The sequence below is a fragment of the Desmodus rotundus genome, chromosome 1 (assembly GCF_022682495.2).
Source record: "Desmodus rotundus isolate HL8 chromosome 1, HLdesRot8A.1, whole genome shotgun sequence".
NCBI classification, from domain to species: domain Eukaryota; kingdom Metazoa; phylum Chordata; class Mammalia; order Chiroptera; family Phyllostomidae; genus Desmodus; species Desmodus rotundus.
The window spans coordinates 212,014,739-212,026,929 of NC_071387.1; the positions used below are offsets into that span (position 1 = coordinate 212,014,739).

Here is a 12,191-nt window from a genome sequence, read left to right on the forward strand (position 1 = left end):
AATGGAAGGACAGGGAAGCTTAATAAGGTCTCCAGTGCCACCCTGTGCGGGCGTTCCGGCCCCGGCGACGAGCGCGTTCCCTTTGTAGGACCTGCTCTGGGCCAGTAACCCGCGCGCGCTCCGCTCCGGCCCGCGGCCGCGCCCCGGGGACGCGGACGGCGCCCGGCTGGGAGGGGCCGCCCCGCGCGGTGGCGCCCCCGGCGCGGCTCCCGGGAGCCCTTTCTCCGCGCTGCCGCCAGGACTGCCCGCTGCTCCCGAGGGAAGAAGCGGTCGGTCCGGATCAGCGGTGCGTCCACGTCCCTCCGTCTCTCTCCGCCACCTCGCCCCCACCCGCTCCATTGTGTTGTGCGTTTACCGGCGCCTCCTGCGCAGACCCGCACCCCCCGCAGAAGGACTAGGAGCCGCGCCTCGCCATGGAGCTGTACGGAAAGGTGAGCGAAGGGCGTCCCCTGCGAGGTCTGCAGGACAGCTCACCTTACATACTTGTGTGTGTGCGAGTGCGCCAATGTGAGTGCTTGTGAGCGTGTGTGCAATCGTGTGTCAGTGTGTACGTGCGCACGTGTGCGTGTGTGCAAGTGCATGCTTGCGTGCGGCTGTGCGTGTCAATGTATGGGCGAGTGGTTTTGTGTGTCACTGTCAATGTGAGTGTGCGCGCGCGTGTGTGAATGTGTCAGTGTACGGGCGTGTGCGCGCGCGCGCGTCATAGTCTGGGTGAGTGTGTCAGTGTCAGTTTGAGAGTGTGCGCGCGCGCGCGCCTTCTTAACGCGACGGTGCGGGTAACCCACTTTGCCCATGTGTGCGCTGCCCGTCGCTTTTTCCTCGCCTTTGGGGTGACGGCGTGACACCAGCCCGCCTGCCTGTGGAATAAACTGTCCGGGTCCGGGACGGCAAGTGTAGGGCAGAGTCGGAACGCCGCGCAGGTGTCGTTTATATTGGTCATCACCACCGGGCAGCGCGTTTTCTAACCGGAAAATCCCGTATAGCTTCGGAAGGCGACAGGTGGAAACTAGAAATCTGCAGCTGAGGCTGAGCGATAGTCAAGTCCGCCTGCACCTGGGGAGGGCTGGGGGCGAGGCCAAGAGCGGTCCCAAGAGAAGGAGGCGCGGCGGCCGAGCGCGGCTGGAGGGAAGGCGGCCTGCGCTCTGGATCGCCGGGAGTTGTAGTTCGCGGCGCGCGGGCTTGCAGGGCGTGCCCGGGATCTAGACTACAATTCCCAGGAGCGCGTGCGCCGAGCCAGGCTGCGCAGGCGCCCCATGAGGGGACAGCGCCGGTGCTGATATCAGGCGGGTCAGCGAACCCGAGGGTGCGGAGCGGGGAGCGCGCGCCGGGCTAGCGCTGTCGTCCCCGAGAGCGAGGACCGCCCGAGAACAATGAGACACGAAGCTCCCGTGCAGGTGGGTCTGTGCAGAGCGTGTGGCCTCGGGAGGGACTGACAGAGATGCTGGCACCCTGAGTCCAGGCGGCCGCCGCGGGGAGCGCTTTCGACTCGGTCCGGGGACAGACGTGTCCCGATGCGGGGTGGGGGTCCCTGTCGCCGTCCTGGGCTCCGCAGGGACGGTGAGCGCGCCTGTGTGCCTGTGAGCAACAGTCCGGGGCGCAGGGTCGTGTGTCACCCGTGGTCCCGGGTCTGAGACGGCGGTGCCTGCGCACGGGCTTCAGACCGGCGGGCGTCCAGTGGTTCTGGGGTCGCGACCGACTGAGAGCCGGGCCAGGAGCGGGGAGGGGAGGCGGCGTTAGGGTACCCCCCGTCCTCGGCCTCGGTCAGAGCCAGGACAGCGTAGGCGCGCAGGGGCGAACACGGAGGGCTCGGCGGCCACCCGGAGGCCCTTCACCTCTGACCCGCCGGTTCACCCCTGCCCTTCACCTCTGACCCCCGCGCACCCCGGAGGTACTTCACCTCTGACCCCGGCAGGTTAATCTCTGGGCCCCGAGACCCTGAGTCCCCTGAGCGATGAGCCCATTGCTGGGCGCTCAGCCGCTTCAGTCCCACTCAGGTTTGCTGCCGTGGACTCCGGTGATGAGCGTCGAGATTAACTTCTGTTTTTAAGTAACGTTGAGCGAACGCTGCTCATTAGCCCGGGTTTCCCGGACCGAGAGGCGACCGTGTGCCGCAGAACCAAGCAGGTGCGCAGGGCCTCCGGACAGTGGTGTGTGTGTGTAGGGGGGGGGGGTCCCTCGAGAGAGCCCACCCAGCTGCCAAATGCAGCAGCACAAATATTTGACCTTAATTCTTTCTGAAACGCTTTCTTTATGAATCAAGGGCTTTAAACATATGCACCTATTTACTTTTCATCTATTTTGGGGCTATGCGCGTTAAGCTGTACACCGATTGGACTGTTAATGAAAAAACCACAAATCTGCAGAATCTGTTTGTTTAAGGGTTATGCAGTGGAAGCCCTCAGATTACCGTATGAGTTATTGAAGATTTGCTTTGTTCTAGAGAACAGGGCCCATTGTGTGTTTTCTAATACCTCTGTGGCTTGGCTTTGCACTGTGAACCTGATGTGAGCAGAGTCTGGCAGACAATGAAGGTGCAGGCCGTGGCGGTGGAAATACATTGGCTGATGATGATTTTCCATTTGCTGGAGACACTGCCAGCAGCCACCTGGCTACATTAATCGTGTTTGATTAGAAGTAAACGTTGACAATGGAGTTTAAAAAGTAGATTGTTAGTACTTAAGTCAACCCCGTATAGGCACTGAAGTGTTTCTGTCAAAATAAATTACTAAAAAATGAACCACAGTGCATCTTGATTTTTATTTTCATACAAGAGTAGCTTGGAATCTTCAGAGGGTCATTAAAATGTTTCAGAACTATATGAAATTAATGCCTTAGGAAATATTTTAAATTATTTCGTATCAACTATACAGCAGGCAATTTAATGAAGAATTAATGTAAAAATAGGTTAACAAAATTAATTTGCTCATGGATGGAGTTATGTTCATATTTATGGTGTACTTGATTCATTGGACTAGATTTTTGAGATTTAAAATTTTAAATGCCCAAATATGCCCTGGCTGGTGTGTCTCAGTAGATTGAGCACCAGCTTGGGAAGGAAAGGGTCTCAGGTTGGATTCCCAGTCAGGGCACATGCCTGGGTTGTGGGCCAGGTCCCCAGTAGGGGGCGCATGAGAGGCAACCACACACTGATGTGTCTCTCCCTCACTCCCTCCCTTGCCCTCCCTCTAAAATAAATAAATAAAGTCTTTAAAAAAAATTTAAATGACCAAATGCTATTGTGAATAACATAGATTTTAAGGAATCAAAGAGTATTTTCTGTAGTATATTTAATTAAAGCACATTTGATTCAATTTAACAAGTAAATTGTTGTTTTGGGGATCCTCTCTTCATTATAATCAGATTTTCAAACATATAATGATAGGAAGAAAAAAAACTATAAACAAGCTTTATATATCTTAAGTGGCAAGAAGTAGCATCCATATGTCTGAATCATAATCACATTCTAGGAGACTTTGATATATGAAAATGCAACAAGATTAATAGTTGACATTTCTTTTTTCTTCCATTTAAAGACTGAATGAAATACATTATAATTTTAAATATGTGCTCTTAAATTTTACTTAGGTTTCTGGACAATGGGTGGCAAGCAAAACCTCATCCTATAGTTGATTATCCTGAGATTCTTTTCCTCACTTAAAAGTATTTAGTTAAGGTGGGGTGAAAACAGAGACAATTGTCCTTGAACAACAGTAAACAATTAAAATAAAAATATTTAGTTAGTTTGTTGGTGTGAAACAAAATGAGTTCTTTCACTGCTGATTTCCTGATTTACTTGCGTGCTTTCTTCAGTCAGAGAAGCCTTTTAGAAATTATGTAATGTCTTTTAAAAAGCATTTGATGTGCCTGTATCTTGGTGTTCTGTTCAAGGTAGTTTTTGATATAGGGATACTTTTTGAATCCTCACCCAAGGACATGGTTATTGATTTTAGAAAGAGAGGAAGTGAGGGAGAGAGAGAGAGAGAGGGAGAGAAACGTTGGTCGGCTGCCTCTCACATGCCCCAGCTGGGGGCCGAACCTGCAACCCAGGCCTGTGCCCTCACCAGCAATCGAACCCACGGCCTTTTGGTTCTCAGATGACACTCCAACCCACCGAGCCACACCGGCGAGGGCAACATGGGGACACTGTTTTTAAACATTGCTCTTGGAGGTGATGCAAAGTGAGGGGTAATAGTTGTTTTTTTATAGTGACTATTAAATTAATATTCTGTGATAACATTTGATTTCCATATTTCCTTTGTAACTAAGTAACCAGGAATAGCATTTGGTAAGTGCTCCAAAGGATGGGTTAGAAGGCTAGAATTTTAAGGCAGGAAGTGGTCACTCCGTGCCTCCTTCAGGGGTGTCCGTCAGTCCCCAGCACCTGATGAACAGGCAGGAGCTGTGCTTCTGACTCGAGGGAGGGGCTCACGTCAGACTGTCATTTGTCTCGGGAGCCAGACTGAGCAGACTCCGGTTCGCTCAGTGCTCTGTGCCCAGCACTGTGCCCTGGACTCGGGGGGGGGGGGGGGGGGTGTGTGTGTGTGTGTGTGTGTGTGTGTGTGTGTGTGTAAAATAGAAACCATCCTGGAGGGCACTGTTACTGGTTACAGCCCAGTGACCGGAGCTCACTGAGAGGAAATAACTTTCCCAACGTGGCAGATTTGAGACTGTGACAAACCTCTGTCTAGAAAGCCCGTGTTCTTTCTTCGGTTACTCTGGGCCTCCCAGGAAGACACAGGAGAGTGTTGGAAGGAGTGAGGGCACTAGGGATATGAACCGATCCATTCATCTGGCTCAGAAGAAAGACAAATGGTCTTTACCTTCTGTGTACAGAACAAACCTCTATAAACCAAACCAAACATTTCAGGAGGGCCTGTGCTTTAAGAATGGCTTGATTTTTGTTTTCTGGATTTGAATTTCTTACAGGTTGGCTTGCTGTCTTGCAGGACCATTGTGGAATCCGTTGTCTCGGACTGGATGCTTTGTCTTCCGTTTTGTTATCCGCACGCTTCTTGGGTCATCTTAGAAATGCAGAGCATTCTGGCCATTCGGGAAACTTTAAAGAAAAACATCTATCCCATGAATGAAACAGAGTGCCAAAACCTAAAATGAAAAGAGTTTGGCTGAAAATGAGGAGGATTGGAGAAAGAGTATAGACGTGGGCTGAAGATGAAGTTGAGGTGGGAAACTGTCACTGATGGTAAATACGGTCGTGCTGTACAGAGAAATAACTTAGCAAGAAGTAAGGTCTGAATGCCCACGGTTTCGTTTGACCATGAGAAGCGCGTGTCTCTCTTGCATTTCGTGGCGATTGGATTTCTGACAGTGTCCAGCCTCAGTGGTGGCCCCTTCCTCTTTAAGAGAAACGGAAATTTAGTTCCCATGCCTCATGGAGACGGAGAAGCTAGTGCCTCCTTCTTCCTCCCGCAAGGGGGGCGACTAGAAGTGCCAGGCAGACACCCTCACCTTGTCCCCTTGGAGGGGGCTCCCCTCTTTCACCACGAAATGCTGCAGTTTTGTCGTGGCTGCTGCAGGCTGAGACACCCTGTCGCACTGAGGACATTTCTTCTGATTTTTAGTGTGCTGAGAGTATTCATTTTTAACATACATGGGTGCTGAGCTTTGTCAGGCACTTTTTCTGCACCTATTGGGCGATCACATGGTTTATCTCCTTCGTCCTGTTGGATGTTGTTAATTGACTTTTGCGTGAACCTGGCATTCTTTAGATAAATCTCCCTTAGTCCTTTCCATGTATTGCTGGATTCAGTTTGATTACATTTCCTTAAGGATTTTTGCATTTGAGTTCATGATGGATATTCGTGTATGATTTCCTTTTAATGTCTTTATGGGGCTATAATATCATAGTCATGTAGACCTTATAAAAGATGAGAAGTGTTCTTTCCCCTCTGTTTTCTGAGTGAGTTTGGTGTGATTAATGTATGTTGGTATTTAAAGTGTTTTAGAGTTCATCAGTGAAGCCAATGGAGGCTGGAGTTTTCCCTGCAGAAAATTTTTTTGATAAATTCAACTTTACACACACACAACCCCCTCTGTCATCCAACTATCTGTCTTGTCTATTTACTGACCTACCTACCAGCCTGGCTACTACCAACCTACTCCGTCTGTCATCTATCATCCATCGTCTGTCTGTCTCTCCTCTCTCTATTGTCTGTCTTTGAGGGGCTGCTATCCTGCCTTCCGCTGCATACTAAAGATGACAGGTGGAGAGACAGGTGGAGGGACAGATGATGGGTGATAGGTGGGTGGACGTTTGCAGGTGTTTAGCAGGGAAGCGTCCTGTCCCCAGTGGGAGAGCTAGCATCGCTCCTGAGAGGCTCGGATGCTGGAAAAGGGAGTCTTGGGTTGAGTTTGGAAATTAATTCAAAAGTAATACAATTTTCAGGGTTATCTTTTCTCTAACTTTTAGGAGCTCTGATTTGCCCTGGGGGAGGTTACTGCCTGCCCACCATGTTTTCAAATTCTAGCTGTATTTTCCCATGTATTTAGAGGTGTCAGCAAATTTGCACAGCAAGTGTCTATAATTCCCTCTGACATTACTGTCAAATCGCTTCATTTCTGTTCTCAGCAAGGCATTAGGGCATCTCTTTCTCCATCCTCTGAGCCAGGATTTATTTCCTTATTCTAAAGTTTAATAAAATGAATACATTCCCAATGCAGTCTGTGACTCTCACCGAGGATATAGATCAGGCAATAGTAGAAATTCTCCCGGGATAGTGGGCCAGCAACCCTCTCTATTCGACCCCTCAGGGGCTCAGGGCTCCCACTCCGCACCCACCTCCCTCACCCTGGTGCCCTCAGTGCCCTGTAGCCTCTGCTGCCTGAGGCCAACCCGCCCTAGTGAGGGTAGACAGAGTCAACGCCCACACTGCAGAGAGCCCCACTGCCCCTTTCCCTCTGGGACCCCTGGAGGGCACTCAGAGTCCCCACAGGGCGGGCATCTGTTTCTGCCGGAGTTGGAGTCAGCCTGGTTCTGGAACAGGACTCGGGGTTGATGACCACAGAGAACTCATCTCATGCTGTCTTGAGGTGACCGGGAGCGCCAGGGCTCAGGGGCCTCACCCTGCAGGGCAGTGGGTTCACACACCGTTGGCTGTCAGGAGAGCAGCTCTGGGAACCGGGGAGTCCGTGTCCTGACTGGGCAGTGGCTGAACACTGTTTGCCCCGGGTCTGAGCTGGCTTGTGCAGAAGAGGCAGGAGCTTCAGGGCAGCTGTCTGAGGCCCAGCTGCACTCGGCAGCCCCTGGGGGTGGCAGTGGGGGGGGGTACTAGTTGTTGAAAGGAATGTGTCTGCAGGAACCTGCCAAATGAGACAGTTACCTGGCCTTGTGGGGGTACCAGAGCCATCAGAGCAAGATGTCATTGTTCAAATGGTCATCGAGGTGGCAGGCCTGTTTTTGCCCCTGGCTGGTGCTTGGGCTGCAGGAGGGTTTTCTCGGCGCGTGGATTCCCAGAGCAGAAAGGAAGGTGATAGCACTGGCCTGCGTCAGGGCCCAGGTTTTCCACCAGCAAACATTCCTACAAGTCGTGATCAGTGACGGCATCTGAGTGGTTATGTGGACTTAACAGGAGAAACGCGAGCACTCGCTAAGAAAGTGTGATATGCGACCGGAATTTTTATTGTCCTTAGATTTTATCACGTCTACAGATTTTCTTTTTGTCCTTATTCTTATGCGCACAACTGTGTTCTCCTACTGGCAACACAGAGGGACTGCGGTCCCACCCTCTCCCTTTTCCGTTTCCCACAGTTGTCTGTGAATGCACACGCCGACCTCAGCGGGGCCAGCCCTTGTCCAGGATGCTGAGCACTCTTGACTGCTTCCCGCACTCCGCCGTCTGCTGGGGAAGCTGCCACTGTTGGTCAGACTTTGCGGGAAACCATCACAGGCCGCCTGGCCCCGCCCTGCTCCTCAGAACTGTGGGCAGTCACCAGTGTGCTCTGCACCTGTCGGGCTCAGGGCACCTGTGACTGGTGTGGCAGAGCAGCTGTGTTCAGTCAGGTGCAAGCAGGGGCGCAGGGCCAGTGGCTCCCTCACCGGGCAGCAGGGGAAGGGCCACGGACTCCAGTGTCGGGAAAGCGCCAGCAAGAGGGCTGCCGCTCACCCTCCCGAACGCCCCCTCAGCCCTGAGCCAACGAACTTGGACCTCGCACTGAGTTACATTTGGTGGCTGTTAGCACAACTTCCAAACAAATGAGAAGGGAACCAACACCCACGCCCAGCATTTCTAATGAATAATGACGTTATTCTCCACGCTGTGCTAGCAGCCTCGCACATCTGCTTTACACAAGTGTTACTTTCACGAGCGTCCCAAGTCAGATCACACTCGTTTCCGTTCACCTAAGAGAGGGGAGTGAAGCGCACCAGTCTAAAGTAACAAACTCAGGGTCGCCAGCCGGCAGTGGGGGGGCCACGGGGGGGGGGGCCCTTCATCGGTTCATGTCACAGTGAACACCCCCTCCGTCTTTCAGAGCAGATGCGCGCCTGGTCCTCAAGCGCGATGGGCCGTGGGCTCAGAATGTGGGTCCTGCCTGGTGAATCCTGCCCTGGGTACATGTCACCTGTGTGACACTGAGCACATCGCTTGGTATTTCTAAGCCTCAGTTTTCTCCTTTGAATGTGGAAGTAATGAAGGCACCCTCCTCATAGGGTTGCCGTGAGGTTTAAATGAACTAATAGTTCCTGGCACATTGTTTGAGCCACATGTATTTGCCATCGGCACTATTTTTAATTTGAAAGAAACTGCATTTATGTTCAGGTGTTGGTTTAACGTGGTATTAGCAGATGAACTAGAGACAGGTTTTGGGAGTGCTTGCCTGGGAAATATGGGGACACTAAGGACTCAGACACTTGAGGAAGGAACATCTCGCTGTTCCGCCGTGGGTGTGACTGCCGCGGGTGTGTCCGCCACCAAGACTGCAACGTTCCCGAGCCACAAGCCACAGCCAGGCTTCAGGTCGTGGCTTTTCACGTTGCCACACAGAGGTCCCTTCCTGTCTGATTGGTTCTGGACGCTGAGCAGGGCAAACACCAGCCCTGCGGGGAAGGGTGGGTCCTGTCTCCCAGCAGGCTGTCGCCATGGTTACACGTCAGGGAAGAGGGGAGCACTCTGCCCCGTCTGGTCTGGAGCAGACTGAAAGGCCAGCAGAGAGCGGCCGCTAGCTGCCCAGCGAGCGGAGACTGATGGCGCCTCTTTTGTTTCCCCCGCAGGTGGCCTCCGCCCAAGACGCCAGGGCGGGCCAGAAGGACTCCTCCGACCAGAACTTCGACTACATGTTCAAACTGCTCATCATCGGCAACAGCAGCGTGGGCAAAACCTCCTTCCTGTTCCGCTATGCGGACGACTCCTTCACGTCTGCCTTCGTCAGCACTGTTGGGATCGACTTCAAAGTAAAAACTGTATTCAGAAACGAAAAGAGAATCAAGCTCCAGATTTGGGTAAGTGACCTTAACTGATGTGTGAGAGAGGGCTCCCTGCCTGCCTGTCTGTCTGTCTGTCTCCAGGGCTCCACAACCTGCATTGCCAGGCTCTCTGCTGTGGAAGGTTCTGTTTCCAAGACAGCAGAGCGAAGCCTCTTTAAGGCTTGGAAACTGAATTCTGCCTTGTTGTGAAGTGTTGCTTCCTGAGAGTGTTCAGAAAAGAGAAAATGTAGATGCTGTTGTGTTGGTGGCAGGAACAGCCGGTCAGAAGTCTGTGCCTCTGTGGCTGGCGTGACCCCGGGCACGTCTGCGACCCTGTGTGCCAGTCTTCTAATCCACGCGAAGTGGGCCTCACTGTTCACGTGGCAGGAAGCAGCCTGTCCTGGGCACTTTCAGGAAAAAGGCGAACAGCCAGCTGTAGAAAAAGCCTAAGTCTCGTCCCTGCAAAAGGCCCCAGATAGAACTTGGAACGTGATCTGTTCATGCTTCGTGTACTGTGCTCCCAGCTCTAACAGTTACGTTTATCCACACAAGGAACACAAATGAAATAAAATACTTATTTTAAAACAGGGCTTTCCCCTGAGCACAAGGCTCTCCAGTCAGTTCTGAGACTTCCTGCCAGTCTGCTCCCCTGCGGGAGATCAGAGCCCTTGCCTGGACTGCGGGGTAAATTCAGAATCGCTAGCGAGAAACAGAACAATGCATGTGGTGACAGGTGCAAGGTGCCGTGAGGGACAAAGTGACCAAGACATTCGTCACGCAAGAGACTCGTATGTACTCAGCGTTCACACCCATGAAATAAAGTACAAGGACACGGGTGGAACGTGTCCCAGTCAGTCGAGGCCCCTTTTCCCGTTCGTTTTACCCCACCCACCTTGGAAGTGGGCTCGGGCCGTCAGCAGGTGTTCCCCAGGAGGCGGCATTCACAACTTCTTCTGGGGTGATTCTGGCCCCACCCGCTGCTGGGGTGGGGGTGGTCCAGGACCGACCGAGGATAAGCCCCCTCCTCAGACACCCAGCATCCAAAGACAGGCAAGCCCTGGGGCATAGCATTTAAGCATGTCTGAAGGAAAAGTGCCTTTATTAAAATATTTATGTAAACTCGGTGACCTTTACATCCTAAAGCCTGTAGCAGCCAGATGTAAAGAAGCAGGTAAACACAGGCATCCTCTCAGGCGGTTCACAACGGTGCATCTGTTTCTCTTATTCTGACTCCGGATCTTCCAAGTCAGGTTAGAACTCGGGCCAGAACTTGAAAGAGTAGTCCCCAACCCTAAGCTTTATCCTCAAGAAGTCTTCTGGAGCAAGGCGTTGTTTTCGTGAAGCTGGCAGTCTTACCAGGTGTGTCCTGGGAAGCCCAAGAAGAGGCCTGTGAAAGCATGTGACTGTCTCAGTGAGTGGACCGTGGGGGAGGACACGGCTGGAGCGGCAGGGCGGCGTCCTTTCCTGCGGGCTCCTGCCGTGGGTCTCGGGGTTTCAGCTTCATGCTGTGATGTGTGAGTCCTGGAAAGTGTTTGCTGTGTGCTGTTCCCGTGGTTTAGCGACTTCAAGAAATAATTTATTTGGGCATGAATTTGACATTGAGGTTGGTCGTCTCGTTGCATTTTAGTTGCCAGACAACTGTTTTTCCCAGTTTATAGGGTTTTTATGAACTTACATGAACTTGTAAATGAGTTATTAAGAAGCCCACAGTCTCTCAGCCTATCCTACCATCTCTGTCCACTCACACCACTTCTGACAGCCAGTGTGTGGGTTTGTCCGACCCAGCAACTCTTTAATTCTCTGTCGATGCCACCTGGCTGTCCCACAATTTAATTCAGTTCTGACCCTCACCACCTGGATGAGCAGAGACTGACCAGGTAAAGACCTCAGTTCTGCAGGCCCCGCCCCCAGCTTTCAGAGACCAGTCGCAAGTCTTGAGGCTGCACAGCCCCACCCGTCAGGGTTGGTAATTGGCTAGAACAGCTCACGAGACTCAGGAAAGCACTGGACTCACTGTTACTGGTGTATTTAAAGCGTACAGCTTGGGGACAGCCACCTAAAGAGCGGCAGAGGACAGAGCATGGGGGGCTGCAGGGGACCTGTCCCCTCCAGCACCGTGGTGTGACCCCTAGCCCAGCTGCCAGGGCCTCGAGCCATCCAGGAGATTTTCAGCACCTGCCACTCCAGGAGGTCAGGGGGTGGGGCTGGAAGTCCTGGCCGTAGATCACGGTCTCCATGGTGAAGCCTTCCAGGTCCGAGAGTCACCTCTTTAGGAAACTCGAGTGGAACAGAAGGGGCCTGTTGTGAACAATCCCAAAGCGGAAATTCCGAGGGTTTCAGGAGCTCCTTCCCAGGAGCCGGGAGGGAGACCCAATGCGCATTTCTCACTTCACGGCAGCACCGCCGCCTGTTGGACATTTCAGGGGAGAGAAGCAGAGTGGTCTCACAGGTGAGTCCAGGGCAGCTGGACCTTCCCTGAGACACCAGCCAGGTCCCCGGCACCCTCCTGGTTGTGATCCCCCCGCAGACAGCTCCTTTCTGCTGAGGAAGCCAGACGGAGTGGGGTGAGCGCCAAGGCCAAGCAGGGTCTCAAGGCCATGTCTGTGCAAGGAGAGCATCTAAATGGTGACGGGAAACGTGACGTTTCCGCAAGGACACATCGCACCTCCGCTCTCTTGAAGTTCGTCGCTGCCTGGGAATAAATGTGCTTAGAAAAAATCATCGTTCATCGCGTTGGTTACAGACCTCGTGTCCCATTGGCGTTGTCACGACA

At 52.6% G+C, this 12,191-nt stretch overlaps 1 protein-coding gene across 3 annotated transcripts in view; it reads left to right on the forward strand.

The window, feature by feature from the left end:
• Nucleotides 1-12,191, forward strand: part of RAB3C (RAB3C, member RAS oncogene family) — a 94,472-nt gene continuing 82,281 nt past the window's right edge. The window contains exons 1-2 of one of the 3 annotated variants that reach the window (XM_024571925.4): nucleotides 1-431; nucleotides 9,227-9,454. In XM_024571925.4, the coding sequence (XP_024427693.2) occupies nucleotides 414-431; nucleotides 9,227-9,454 (246 nt within the window). In that variant the 5' untranslated portion in view covers nucleotides 1-413. Of the gene's footprint in view, nucleotides 432-1,258; nucleotides 1,395-5,117; nucleotides 5,181-9,226; nucleotides 9,455-12,191 lie in introns of those variants that run through there. The other 2 variants (XM_045204829.2, XM_053915033.2) reach the window with 2 other exon arrangements.